The sequence below is a fragment of the Telopea speciosissima genome, chromosome 11 (assembly GCF_018873765.1).
Source record: "Telopea speciosissima isolate NSW1024214 ecotype Mountain lineage chromosome 11, Tspe_v1, whole genome shotgun sequence".
Taxonomy (NCBI): domain Eukaryota; kingdom Viridiplantae; phylum Streptophyta; class Magnoliopsida; order Proteales; family Proteaceae; genus Telopea; species Telopea speciosissima.
In genome coordinates, this window is record NC_057926.1 from 36,841,527 (window position 1) to 36,857,327 (window position 15,801).

At 38.9% G+C, this 15,801-nt stretch overlaps 1 protein-coding gene across 1 annotated transcript; it reads right to left on the reverse strand.

Annotated features, from left to right (window-relative positions):
* Nucleotides 1-289: 289 nt before the first annotated feature.
* LOC122646211 lies at nucleotides 290-3,904 on the reverse strand. Its single transcript, XM_043839712.1, has 6 exons — nucleotides 3,720-3,904; nucleotides 2,837-2,956; nucleotides 2,648-2,726; nucleotides 2,076-2,162; nucleotides 1,298-1,360; nucleotides 290-591 (listed from the first exon to the last, which is right to left on the reverse strand). The coding sequence occupies exons 1-6, from the start codon at nucleotides 3,773-3,775 to the stop codon at nucleotides 511-513; spliced, it is 486 nt and encodes a 161-aa protein (XP_043695647.1). The 5' UTR covers nucleotides 3,776-3,904; the 3' UTR covers nucleotides 290-510.
* Between the last annotated feature and the right edge of the window lie 11,897 nt (nucleotides 3,905-15,801).

The following is a 15,801-nucleotide window of genomic DNA, read 5'->3' on the forward strand; positions in this document are numbered from 1 at the left end:
TATGGTTACAAATTCTGTTTGTAACCTCCTTGGATACGAAGAGAAGAACCTTTAATTAAACACTAAACACCACCTATTATGTTTAATTTCATTGTACACTAGGTCATTTGCATCTAAAGCAGCTTATCCCAATTCCGCCAATCCAAAGCAGCATATTCATACTGCATTACTAGAGCAAGGGCAGAATCTGGCCGATTCCTGAACAATTTCAGCCGATCCAAATTAGAATGCTAGAATTATCTGGGACAGATCCGATTCCACTGTTTAAAACCCTGAAAGGCATAATTGATGAACAAAGCTTAACAAACTTCTGGATGGATGCTACAACTCTTTACACATCAAATATTCAGGAGCAGAACCAAGCTGTTTTTCTGATGGCAGCAAATCAACATTTGCAGGCTAAGAAAGGTTATTTCAGGACTTTCTAGATTGGATCTTCATCACTCCAAGAAAGCCAGTCTTTGGAAAGGATCCTTCCATCAAACAAAACATTGTGAATGATCTCAATTCTTAGTCTTTTGGAGTCGACAAGTGTATCCCATGTCGCTTGAAGAACTCCCTAAACCCATATGCACTGGCATCATAATTGAACTGCAGACAGATTAAGTGATACAAATTATACGACATATACTTTAATCACTATCATGAAATAAGCATAGTTATCAATGCGGAAAAACGACCATGGCGTTACAAAGGGGCAAAATTCAAGGCGACACCGCCATGGAGACGCCTTGATAACTATGGTAATAAGTAACAACACCCCCCCCCCCACCCCAAAAAAAAAAAAAAAGAAAAAGATGTGAATAATGAGATTCAGAACATTATAAACTGAAGTCACAGACTGCAACTGATCTTTAGGTTCTTTTTAGCAATTTTGTGCCTATTCATGATAACCCACAAATAACTAGCAGAGACAAGTATACCTTTTCAGCACTCTTTTGCACCCAGACCAATGCCACGACCGAGTGTTGGCTCTAATGGGTCGTTAATACCTTTTAATTTAAGACAAAATTCTTTATCTTCTGTCAACTATTCCTAGTCTTAGCGTCTTGAGAACAGACTTGCAAAGAGCCCATTTCCCAATCATCAAAGGAACTATATTAGGCCCAAAAAAAAAAAAAAAATCTTTTTCTTTTGATGGAAAACATTACAACATTCCATTTACTCATTTATTTATTTTTTCAGGGGCGCATAGAGCTCATTAGAAGAGAATATCTAACTTTGGTCCATCACTACACCAATGTAGGCACCTGACGAGATTTAATTGATAGAATTGCAAATGAAGTTCAGAACTTACAGGCAAGACCTTGACTGAGTATTTTGTTATACTAGGATCAACAACCCTCCCTTGGTTCACAGCCTGTAACAAGGACATTTTTAATGTTAGACGTTATTTGGGATAAAGAATACGGAAGCAGTGATTTCTACCACTAAATGTCAACAAATAAAGTCAAGCGGCAACCAGAATGTTGCATTAGAACTTGTAACAGATGCAATAACCAAGAAACCTGCAGCTAAAACAAAGCTAAAGACTTTAAACTTCACATCTGTTTCCATAAGAAGGTTCACCATGATTCTGTATGAAACATGCTTGGGAAAATGACCTAGTTTTAAATTGAGTCTATTTTCAGGCAATCAGTACTACCCCAGGAATAGCCTGCCATCCGTCCCTTGAGACCATAACAATCAGTGGCCAGGCAACCAGAGCTGGTGAATACAATTTCAACCCCCCCCCCTCCTCACAATGATCAGTCACTAAATCTTTGGATAGCAACCAACTTGTGTCATTGTGCAGTACCAAATCGATTTTCACAACACAAGTTTATACATAAAGGGAAAGCCTATTATAGTGAAGGATGCCTTCATTCGTCACTGTGAGAGCAGAGCACTGCATTCATATCAGCATGGCCACCACACTAAATTGGTTGAAAACAAAATTAAAGCTTCTTCAACCAAATTATGGAAAGAGAAATAACTAAAGTGGTGAAGTGCCACCCTTAGAAGAACAACACATAAAAATTAAATTTTTTTTATGAGAAACACATAAAAATAAGTTGAAGAGAAGCAAAACATACTTGTTCTGGGCTGTAAAATATTTCAATGAAGGGATAGTCTTTCCGCTGTCGTGTTATACAGAATCCAGGATATTTTGGACATTCAACCTGGATAACATCATAGGAAGAGTCCATGTTAGGGTGAAGTGATCAACATCTGAAAGTCAGGCATTCTAGTGATGTGTGTGCTTTTTCTTTATAGGTTAATGCACATACAATTAAAAAACTTAAATTAGTGATAGAAGGTATGCTTCCGGCCATGTGACCCATCATTCCAAGGGGAAAATGATTTACAATTAGATGAAAGCATAAAATACAACAAATCAAAAATCAATTATTCCAGCTGACAATAAAGAAAAATGACAAAAGCAAATATTTTATCCACAAAGACATTTGGAGGGGGTACATGGGCATATACTTGACAACTAATCCCCCTCTTCAGCTGAGGAAGAAATACAATTCAAAGAACACTGTGGAGCAGAATATTAAACAAATATCATTGTAACCTGTAAAACACACAAAACTGTTCGTGGCATGGCCTTCGAACAGCATGCCTGATAAATTTTGCAAAAAGCTTAGGAATGGAATCATACACGCATAAATTTTATATGGGGATAAAACTCAGCCGCAGCTTCCTCTAGTACTTTATCGAGATGCTTTGTATAGGCACACCTGCAAATAACATGCAAACAAGTAGACCAAAGCAGCTGAGATGAGTTTCTGTGATAAATCAATACACAATGAACAGCCTGATGCAAAGAATTGAAATGGAAAGCCAATACCTGAGAGTAAATGCAACAACCATGGGACGACCTTCATGCAGGAGCTGCACAAACTCTCGCTCTGATGTGAAGTGAATAACTCGTGAGGGCCCAAAGTCCTTTGGGTAACCAATGTAATACCTAAAATTTTCAGGAAGGACTTCGTCAAGAGAAAGGAAAGGTTCCCTCGGGATTGGACAAAGTTTCAAAATTTGGATTGAATCAGCAGAATTGGCCGATTTAACTAGGAATTGATTGACCCTGATTGGGACTAAATGAGTTCTGACTAACTTGGGTATGACCGAGTTCACCTGATCTAGCCTTACTCAAATTGGAATTGATGGATACCAATCCTATCCCAACCTGCGAACTTTAAAACGTTGGATAAGGAACTACATGAAGATCACTCAGATTCGATAAGTCCTTTACTATTACACTAATGGAAGAAATAATTGAAATTTTGAGGAAAATCTATTGAAATTAGTGAAATATTTCTGTTTCACCATGGTTCATGATCTGGTCAAATTGACAAAATTGTTGAAATTTGTTAATATTAATGAAAAAATTCTGTTTCCCCAATGAAATCACCCCACAAGGCGAAATCTCAAACATTACAGATTATGCTATGGAAGAATAACAAGAAACCCCATTTTTTTACCAGGGATAGCTTTCAAGTGCATCTCTAAGCTATTTTCAATCTCTCCTACTACCAAAAATTGGATTAGAAAATAATTTTGTTTGGGTATCCTTATTAATCAGCTAGTACAAAACAGCAAAAACAAAAAATACAGAACAAACTAAATGACAAGATTTTAATTGCGATAAAGAATAATTTGATCTTCACAGGGAGTGAACATGTAAACTACATGGGCACCAAAGTAAAGGCATAAGAATGAACGCATACTTGCTCGAAGCGCAGAGGCGACTGATCATCCGGTCAAAGAACGATGACTCCTCCATCTGGGTTCAGCAAATGTTAAGGGAAACTGCTTCTGATCAGACAAGGTTACACAAAGATAACAGATTCATAGTAAGCATAAGCAGGAACGGAATCTTAGTAAGCATTAGTAGATGGATAACTAAGCAGACCAATGCAGACGCAGGACCAAGTGGAGAAATTAAGAGAGAGAGAGTACGATGTAGTAGAGAGTACAGAAATTTCAAAAACCCTAATTCCAAGCCAAGAGTTGAGAATTTTTCATTGGCAATCGGGAATAAAAACTTTACAAAGTCAAAAGCAAGCAACAAGAGAGGAGTGAATAGGGGTTTGGATATCATGTGCAGGTGGCACGTTTGGCATCCGAATAGGGATGTCAACAAGCCGGGCTGGGCTGGGCCCGGTATGTCAACCTAATCCTAGGGGTCTTAAACTAAACTCAAGCCCAGCCCGGCCCAGCCCACTACTGGCAGGGTTTACAAGAGCCCGACCTGGTCCTGATTGACCCTGACTGGGCCGGGTCAACCCTGATCGGCCCTGAATTGCATGTGGCAGTGCTACAAATCTCATTAGTGTATACATCATTACTAGTGTATCATTTGGTCCATAAAAGAATTTGAATGGTGGAATAGATCTGTTGCAAAGAAAATTCAGAACTCTTCACCAAAAAAAAAAATAAAATAAAATTCAGAACAAAGCATGGTTTTTGAATTGTACTTGTAACATATAGAAGGTCAAACTCAAAAGTCTGAAACCAGAAATCAATAGCTCTTATTAACATAACCTTAACTGCAAAGTTACAATGCAAACCAGTGACTAATGAGTGGGAAAAAAAGAAGCTTTGAACCCTTTTCTAAATTTGAATAAGACAGTAAAAAATTTGGTCAAATATTTTAAGAACAGTAAAAATAAATGATCAGAAGATCACTCTCAGGTTGTGTGGTTTGAATGACTTCATTTCCCTTTTTTTCCCATATGGTTGGGTGAGATTAATTATATTCTCACTATTCAGTAGATGGAACTAAAGGTTTGAATCTTTTTGGTTTTTTATACATAAGACTGAAAAAAACCTCAAAAAGGAATGAGAACCACTGATGCCATACAGGCCCAGCCAGGAAAGCTGTAGACTTGTAGTATTATTCGATTAGGTATATTTATTTATTTTTCATATAGGGCGTGTTTGGTTGCAAGGGAAATAGGAAAGCAAAGTGAAGGGATTTTTTTTTCCCTTTTAAGTCGTTTGGTTGCAAAAGAAGTAAAGTGAAATTAATTTTACTAAGTTGTTTGGTTGTCTGTAAAATTGATGTAAAATCAATGTAAAATTTTTTAAAATTTGTAATCCAACCTATTATACTAACTTTCACTTATATAAGGCTCTTTCTTAATAATTTATGAAAAAAGGAACGCTAACCGGTGTTGTAGTGCGGTGTGTACCTGCGCTTAGGCATTGCCGTGCAAAATGGCCGGTGCACCCCTGAAAAGGCAGAAAGGACCAAGGGTGCACCGATCATTTCAAACTTTTGTAATAAATGACAAAATTTTAATGAATTTGAAATTCTATTTGAAAACACATCATATTCACCCCATTGAGACCTATAACATTTACACACAAATGTGCATGGGCAATTAGAGAGCCTCTAAATTCTAACAATTTGGATGGTCAGGAAAGGGTATCGCACATCAATGGGGGGGATATTATCGGACATTCATAAATAAATGGATAGACATTTATATTCTTTAATGACCATTGAAGCAAAACCAAATTGTAAATTCGGGCCTAATGATTCAAAATGCAAACATTCAATAAGCCTCTTCTGAACCCTCCCATCCTGCTAAGACATATGTGAATTTCAAATCGAAATCACATGCGGTCAACACATTTTGGGTGGGATTTTGCTTACGACTACGAAACCTAGCTTCATAATCAGGACTTACACTAACCGGGATATGTGTGCCATCTGTGGCACCTATGCAGTCCTAAAAGAGATATGTTCCATTGATTAGTAAAAATAAATTAATATATGCTTAATTGTTTATTGTATTCAAGTTTTGTACCTGAAAATATAGCATCCATCTAGGATTATCCTTAATTTTTTGAGGGATTTCAGCAATAGGATCCTTGATGAACACTTTTTGCATGTCTAAGATAGCATTTAGAACTTTATGGAAGTAACGACACAAGGTCTCTCCAGATCTTTCGTGCAGATACATATGGTACAGTTCCTTTGGTTGAGGGAAATTGTGTGTAGGAAGCTTGATACTTGTTCTTCAACAGTACAATGAATGGTGTCGTGAAGACGACCCGATTCTCTAAAAATATTGACAAAGCGTTGAAAGCAATCTACAGTCATCCTAGTCATGTGTTTGCAGTCCTCATCTGACTCCAGTATACGACTCACAAAACCACGATGAGTATAATAAGTATTCCTATAGATTGACTTGTCCACATATTTTGAGTAGTATTCCACGGCGTTGCATATCATAGCTGCTGATGTTGCTACTGAGGTTGCAATGTCAATAATAAGTTCCTCCTCTGAGTCACCATCTCCTTCTACATGTGAGTCCTCCATGGAAACTATTCAACCTAATGTCTACCATGGTACAAAAAAAAAAAGCAAAGTTACACTATTGTCTCACATCTACTTTAGCCAAAAAAAAAAGAAGACAATCCAACATCCACATCAGTCTCTCCCTCCTTAGTTGTCAATGAACAAAGATAACAAAAAGGGTCCCTTGAGGTATTGCATCAACAATATTAGCTTAGCAAAGAAAGTATCACTTGATCAGTAGTACAAATATAATTGAAGATAGAAATTCAAGTAATAGCTGATTGCTATTCCTTCACAGATGAGAAAGACCAATGACCTAAAAAAGAAAAAAAAAATTACTATTGGGCTTCTATCACATTGTATGTGTTGCTAGGAACCTGACTTGATTTCTTTTTCGCAACCTTGGTAATGGATATTAAGTATAATCTCACATTAACAATCATGGAAAAGGAAATTCGAGAGAGAGAGAGAGAGAGGAACAGAATTCATATAGAAATACAAGGTTTGTCTTCCTAGACAAACCAAGGCAACAAAAGAAAACTAAACAAGGAACCTTCCAAGATAAACCTAAAGACATGATTCCAGAGTCACTAAAAAAGGCTATTGAAAGTGATAAGGACAGACCAAACCAACTTTAAATATCCCAACTACAAGAACCAAAAACCAACCAATGACAAAAGAAACAAAGGGATACATAAAACACTATAGCTGAGGAAAAGAAGCACAGACAAACAATACATGAAGGAAATAAAGAAGGTTCCAATGAAAACCATTTATAAAGTTTTTTTTTCCTTGAAACCAGGCCTGATCTCAACTTGGTTCTATAGTTAATAGCTTCTTTGGACAAATATATATTATCTAAACAGTACTTCAGAAGTATTTTAGTCTGTTATAGGAGAACCATGTGGGTGCATGGATGGAAACATATATTATCTAACAGTACTTAGAAGAATTTGAATCTTTTCGATGTTCTAAAGCTGACACAAGTATTAGTTAATTCTAATTCATACTCTTGTGTTCTATTATAGATGTTCTTAACTATAAAACTTTAAAGAATCAAAGTATTTTCACAGTAATCAGCAATAATTTATTCTCTAATTGAGAATAAATTGAGAAAGTGGAAAAACAAAAGACAACATGATACACTAATTGTTTAACTATAATGATACACTAATTGTTTAACTATAAGGATAAGTACACGGTTAAGACCCTAGACCACATGCCTTTACAATAACTAAACACCCCTCCCAAGTCCAAGCAAGACAATATTCCAAATGGCAGTCCACATCTAGAGTCTCCTATGGCATCATTTTGGATGATGTTATCTCTTCAAGGAGCCAGTGACTTCTCATCTCTCCAAGACAGCGGGACAGCATCGACCCCCTGTATTTTGTTTCTTACAAGCTAACTTCTCAGGGAAACAAAGGAAACCATATGCAAATTACCTTCTTCGTGACCTCAGGAACTTCAAGAGTCTTGGGCTGAGAATCTAAAGACAATTTCTGCAGTAAATCCGCAGCTTCTATGGTAGGAAGAGTTGAGGAACAATCTAAGTTTATGCAACCAAAGACATCTACTAAAAACTAAAGTGTTCTGCCTCCCTATAATGGTTTGACAACTCAACTAAAAACTAAATGAAACATTTAAAGACCAAAATACTAATACTAATTACAAGTGGGTCATTGAACTCAACCAACAATAACTTGATGCTAGACTGATGTAGATTTAGAAAAGATAGCCACAAGTAAAAAACAAAATAATTCAAAATTTATTCTCAAAGAATGTTAGAAAACATCACAACTCCGTAAACAATTTAAATGTAAGAGATGTAGCAAGCAGTGGCTTACTCATAGCAAAAATGTTATATATCCAAGCTTGTAACACACCAGATACGGAGCAGATCATATCCAATTCCTTTTCTTGACAAGTCAAAGTGAATTATATATGGTATAAAAAAGCCTCTACTGTAGTGTACAAGGCCCCAAAATCTAGACATCGGTTGTAAGAACATTGAACAGAAAACGATCTTCCCCCCCTAATAAGCAGAAAAAATCCAAGGCTTTTGATAAAATATCCACTCCTTGGGATTCAATACAACTTGAAGCCCACTTAAGTACCATTTTTCAGCTCCTTTAGTGACTTAATGTGAGGGTTTACTATGAACTTCAAAAACTCTCATTTTATTACCCTCTTACCAAAGGCTAAAAATCATAGCACAGCTCCCATAATTTGCTACACCTTCTATTCAGTCTGGTTCAACTCCAGCCTCAGCAGAGGCTCTTTATATCCTGAGACAGTAAGTCACTGACCAACTAACCCCAATATCCAGTCTACTAATGTTGTCATGTTGAGATAGGGTATCAGTATCAGTGTTAAATATCCAGCAGATGGTAACTAATCAGATATTTGAATACAGAGGTAGCATTCGTTTAAGCACTACCTCTGTACCTCAAAAACTGTGTTAATATTTGGGTTGTTGGACCGTTTGAGGTTGAGATTGTCTCAAATGATGGGTACAAGGGGAGCAGCAGCAAATGTGGATATGAAGCACATGAAGAAGGAGATCCAGGAAAGATGGAAGGTGCACATACAAGGGTTCGTGAAGGAGAAGAGTTTAAACACAGTGGCCTTGTGCTCAGAATACACAGGCAAACAAAGGAAACAACAAGGCGAAAAAAAAGATACACAAACTAATACATCATTCAAATAAATAAAACCAAATCTCAGACAGATGAACTTCCATTAAGGTATTATACATAAGCTACAAAGCTTTCCCACAAGTGCAACTCATCTCAATTTTAAGATTCAGGAAGCAAATAAAGCATCTCTGTAAGGATAGAAAGCTCAGACAAATAGAGAAGAGAGAGAGAGAGAGAGAGAGAGAGACACAGTCACACACACAGAGAGAAAACTTACAGAGTAGATAGATTGTCGCTGGCCGAATTGAACGGAGATGGTGAATCTGCTGCTGCAATTACTGACTGCCACAGGGGGTATTCCAGTATTGTGAGATCGCACTTCGCAGGTCGCTACAATAGCCGAGGAACGGACACGGAGAAGAATGGGGCAAGGGTTTGGGGAATTTTTCAATGAACCAGATGCAAGGTCTACCGAAGACTTGAATCAAAGGCCCCGTCCTAGCTTCGGAGCTTGCTCGAGCTTCGAAGCCTTCTCAGAACCAGCACCAGAGACGTTAGGGCTTCAGCTTCTCAAACGGTTGCAGAGATTCTCCAATCGACGAAACAACGCACAAAGCAAGGTTCAAGTCGTTTCTCGAGTTTTGATTTTACTTGCGTTTTTTGGTCAGAAAATTAAAATTGCAATCTGACCTCAAAAGTGAAATTTATTTCTCATGGGAAAAACAATTTCCTGACAACCAAACACCTAAAATTATTACCCTTGAGAAAAAAATTTCACTTTACATCAAAAATTTCCATTCCCCTTGCAACCAAACAAATAAGAATTTTTAATGGTAATTGTAAATTTAGGAAAAAAGATCTCTACTTAGTAATCATGCATTTATATTTAAATCCTTCTACAGGTATTTTTATGTCATGTTTACTCTAAATTGTTATTATATTACCAGAAAATGTTGATTACTTAAACTGTTTTGGCTCTAGAGTTTTGGTATCTTGGATCCAAATGTAGGGCCTTCTATTTATCTATTTGCTTGAGTGAAATTGCTGGTCGGAGTTGCAATGAAATGTGTTTGATTAATAGAATATTCCTATCTTGCGCATAAGGTTCGTAATCTTGTATCGATTGGCCAATTTTGGTTGGATCGACGTCGATTGTAGGCGGGATTGGATCGCGATCGCCAACACCAATCCAATCCACCCGCATTGATAGGGGTAAAACGGTAAAAAATTGGGATTTTTACAAAAAAAATAGGTAAAAGTGTCATGTTTGCTCGAGTTTGGACAATCTCGATCCAATCCAGCCAATATGATAGATTACAAACCTTGATTGCGGGGGTGAATGTTCACGACGTGAACGACTCATAGCCGCTCAGATGAAACATTCCCACGCACGTGAACAGCTATGAGTTGTTCATGTACGCTCACGTACGTGAACATTCCCTGTACACGCTTGCAGGGGCTTAAACGGCTAAAGAAACTCCATCCTAAATCATCAACTAACAGATGCATAACCATAAGCTTGACCGACATTGTAGCCAAAACCGTGTTAATTCTAAGGAAGCATCATATCCCACTCCAAAAGATAGGTTTGGGTGGAATTGTTGCTCCCATGTCCTTCAAGTTCGGACCATCATCGTAAGCTTGAAAATGGTTGAACAGGATGAGCTTCAGAGAATGAAATCAAGAGAACATACTAGAAGGAACAATTCTCCTGTTGACATGGGAAAGAGCGGGAGGTTCAAGAACAATTCTCCATTGACATGGGAAAGAGCAGAGGAACCGCCACCAATCGAGATCGGGCCAAAGCGCCCAAAGTCGAGATCCTTTATTTCCTAATAGGGAGAGCAGCCTAGATCAAGAATCTAGAAATCTAACGAGCTCGCATTTGGAGCGTCTTTTATTGCCTGGCCTGACTTTTCTAACTTGATTTCTCAATAATTGGTTTCTAACAATACATAAAGCCAAAATTGATTTGACTCTCGGAGCAGCAATAACAATTGACAAGTGAGTTTAGAAGAATGGAGATTTTTTTTTTTTTTGGGGGTGAAAATAGAAAGGGCAAGAGATCTCTACTTGGTTGCATGGTCTCTACACTGCCGCACGGGCCAATGGGGAGCATGCCTAGGTATCTACCTGGGGGTAGAGGCATCACTTCATGATGTCCCGTGAGAGGCTTAATAATGTGATGGGATTTGGTTTAGAGTTATTGAAAATGACTTGGTTCTTGGTAGCCCAAATGCAGAGGTAGTGATAACAAAGCTACATTTAGGATTTTGGTTGATTTCTTAGGGATGGGTGGTTTAGTAAAATGGTAAATAAATCAAGGATGGTTGGTGAGCTTAAGGATTGGGTTTGAATTCCCAGAAACCATATGCCCAAATTCTCAAGTTGAGAAACTACAAGAGAGGAGTATGTGTCACGCCCCATCCCAATAAAGGATATTTTGCAAGAAAATGGGTGACGGGACGACAGTGTCATCCAAAACTATCGTAATCACAAATACAAGTATCCGATCCACCTACTCAATATCAAGGCATGATAATGTCAAGGTATGTAAACTAATGGGGTAAATCATCCCAAAATAAAGAGATCTAATTCAGCAAAGCGTAAATCATTTTAAAATTGAATAATGCAAGATGTCGGGTTCTCTAATGATAACATATATTACGCTTACTATATCCCGTATCCATCCGTAATTTCTATAAATTTATATATGGAGTCCGTACATAACAAAAAGAATACAAGAGTAAAGTTTTAAATCACGCCCAAGGGCACCATTCTTGGGTGTACATCGACATCCAAGTCCAAGTCATCAGCTCCATTTGATTCGCATCCATAGGAGCTCATCAAGAGATTACCCGCATATCAACTAAAAGAGGTTGCAAGAACGGGTTAGCTCCATAAGGTAGTGAGAGAGCAAAGGGAATGCACATACACATAAACAAGCAATTTGAAATCAATCCATGATGCATGCACATGTTAGATTTATTTTTCACCTAGTACACAATTCTAAGTCAAGTGTATGCTACTATGATAACTCAGAGACACTGTGGGTCACTAACTTATCACCACAATGAAATCTCAGCTTATCACAAGGAGCCACGTCAGTCGAAGCCATCGCACCACCAGAGGCACCCTCTAGCCATCACTACCCCCGACTGACCTCTTTCCCCCACAGCAACAGATGCTCGTGACTATCTAACATATAAATCCGTTGGCAAGGGTAGTAGCATAGGGGAACAAGAATCCTAACCATGATATACTACACACAAGTCCTATCGTCCCGAGAGGTCTTCCAGTGCATCAACGTCCCATTACATCTAGTACCGGTACCAAGACAAAGACGACGCATACAGTAAGGTGATGATAGTCAACATATTTTTATAAATATTTTTGGGGTTTCGATACCGGTACACCCAAAGACCGTGATCCGATACATTAGTTAAACCATTAACACATCACATTCGCATTTCAGTTCACAATCAAGATAAATAATGCAAATGCCATAAGATGCTTATAAATCATATATAGCATGATAATGAATATTTAATAGATATTCAAGCCCAAACAAATCACCCAAAATCCACTCACCTAATTCTGGTATTACCCGACGTGGTTGACATGAATCTCACCGTGCACGCTTCTTTCTATCGAGTTGGGTAGCCTATGGACGTGAAAGCAAGTGTTAAAAGATGTATAGAGGGGTCCTATGTTATGCCCCAAAGTTAAAATTGGGTCTCAAACAAGACAACACGGATGGAAGCAACAAGGTGAGTCCGCCCGACTCCGTTCAAGCCAATAAGTCCAAAATATGAGGACGTGATCCACTGATGGAACTCCCACCTCGATCCGCCTCGCATCTGCTCAACCCCGAGACATACCCGAGAGCAAACAAAACAAACGGACGGAACCTCTCTATGAATCGCTTCTCCTACATCCGTCCTAGCTTCTCGAGACATTCCGAGAGGGAACAAACCACGCGGGCGGAGGCAATGTAGTGAATCCGCTCGAGTCTGGCCGAACCAGCTACCAACATACACTAGACGGTCTTACGGATGGAACCACGACAATGACTCCATTCGTGGCATCCATCGGGTTCTTTTTGGGATTTCTTAAGATTTTCTCCTCCATCTTGGAACCTGGAGTTCACATGGCCCTCGGGGTCATGGAGGGGAGTCATAGGCCTTCCTAGGGTCACTAGAACCTAGTCCTACCTCATGGATCCAAGATCACACAAGGATCTAACTCCTTTTGGTCTAATATAGGGTTTGGGGTTTGAAAACTATGTAGTGAGATAAGAACGTGAGAGACCAATGAAACATACCTTGGTGAGTGGAGCAAGAGATCCATCTTCTGCATACCAGGATTCCTCAAATTGAAAGAATTTTTGTGGCCCTAATTCATCCCCTCTCAATGTGTCAACCTGGGAATATCACATTATACAGTCCCAATAAATATAATACAAGTTTATATAATAAAGAATAAATTACACATGAGATGCCCTAAGTTTGTTAAAATACATTTAAGATGCCTTAACTTTTAAAACTGTTGTTTGAGATACCTAGGGGTGTCAATTCTGTACCCATACTATATATTGAAATCGGAACCGTACCAGATGTCCGTATTACTGGTACAGTACCATACCGTACGATACCGGTATGGAAAATGATATCGTACTAGGTACAATATGATATCGGTATGGAGGTTGATACCGTCGGTACATATCGATACCTTACCGAATTACTGAATATCGTATAATATTATATATATATATATATAAATTTATGTATATATAATATAAGAAACCATACAACAAATACCGTATACCGTATCATAAACATACCGAATAAAACTATACATCATACCAATACCTTATGGTATGGTATCAATATGAAAAAATGGTACCATATGCGATACGATACGGTATCGATATGAGGTGTTTGGCTTCGATACCGTACTGAATACCGGATACAGTACCAATTGACACCCGATACCTTGTGAGTTTAGTCTTAATCCCAAACTGATATTTTTCCAAGTACATCTCTTTCAACTTTACTCCCATACTTGACCCATCTTCTCCCCACCCCACACCTTCCTCGTCCTCGTGGGATCGACCACCCCAACCCCTACTGCAACCTCTTTACTGTGCGCCCACCCCACACCTTCTTGGCCCATCCCTGCCCGCCTCTGTATGCCTTCCCGCCCCACCGTTTGCTGCTCCTTCACCTGTATGCGCACTCCATTGTTCCCCTTTGCGCAAGACATAGTGTCTCTTCTTGCCCCACCTTTTGTTTCTCTTCCACTCGTATGCGCGCTCCGTCACTTTCCCTTCGCGTAAAACTGAGCTTCTCTGCCCGCCCCACCTTTTGCTGCTTCTTCCCTGATTTGTTTCTACGGGAAACTCCAAGCTTCTCTCTCCAAGTTTAAAAATAAAAAATTCTCTAATTTCACTTTTTTCTTTCACTAAAACGAAGCAATTGCATTATTTGTTCCTTATTATTACCACCACGACTCACATGTATTGTAGTCCTAGTAGTACTGATTTTATCATCCTCTCTATCAGCTTCATGCCGGCCAGCTAAGAGGACTACACAGTTTTTATGGAGAAAATATCAAATTCATCAGATGGAGCAGAGGCTCTCCCCTCTCCACATGACTTGCTTCTTAACAAATAACTTTCAAGCCCAAAGCGGGAGAGACCAAAAGTTTGCTGCCTGGAGAGAGCAGCTGGGAGGATTGGCAGTGAAGAAGACGCCCCCTGATCATCACCGCATTGTTGTTCTTCTTCATATAATGAGGCAGCCGGCCTATAGTAGATCAAGGGGACGTTGTTGTGGAACCCGGGAGGCTGGCACTTATGAAATGGAGCTTTGAAGGTTTTAGGCGGATAACTGTGAATGAATTAACAGTGTCATTAATGAGTAAGATGAGGGCCTTCTTCATACCTCCTCACTGATATCGAATGCTTCTCCTACTTATTTGGAATGCTAACCACCATATACAGGGAGGGGTAAAGGTTTGAATTAATGGCTCAAGTGTTCACAGTTCACCATTGCCCGTCAGATTTGTTCATCCATAATGTAGCTGCTTCTGCTTGAGGTACTCTTGGTTTGGCCAAAACAATAAGAAGTACGTATGTGAGGGCAGAGAACTGAATCATGCATAACACAGATGGATGAGTTCTTCCATATGGGGAGAAGAGGGGGAGGGGGAGGGGAGGGGGAGGGGGAGGGGAGGGGGGGGAGAGAGACAGAGATGTCAAGCTTAAAAAATGGTTTGTCTGAAAGTCAATCTGGACGCAGCTTTGTTAAGGAAACAAATGGCATGGGCTGTGGTACAGCAATACGTATTATAATGGCAGATATGGGGCAATTCAGCATGAAAGATGCAATGCAACTGGACTTAGGGAATGTGGCGAGGGAGGAATACGTGATGCAGAGAACCAAATCATTCAAAAAACAGATTGATGAGACGAGGAAAACCACGGTTAGAGAGAGAGAGAGAGGTGGCAATTAGCTCCAAAACATGATTGTCTGAAAGTCGATCTGGATGCAGCTTTGTTAAGGAAACAATTGGTGTTGAGGGATTATAGTGAATTCATAAATGAGCAGCAAGTCACACAGCAGGCACACATAGTGAATTCAAGAATGGTAAAAAAATGGCACTAGATAAATTTAGTGCATTCACTTTCAAGAGGTAAAAATAGTTTCAATACTTCGGCATATATATTTTGATCAAGGTTTTAAGTGTCCTTCCATATCTGCCAATATTAACTGATATGTATCATATCTTTAAGGTACTAATATGAAACAGTACCAATATGATACCTGCAAAATTTGGTACGAGTACATGTAACCTCAT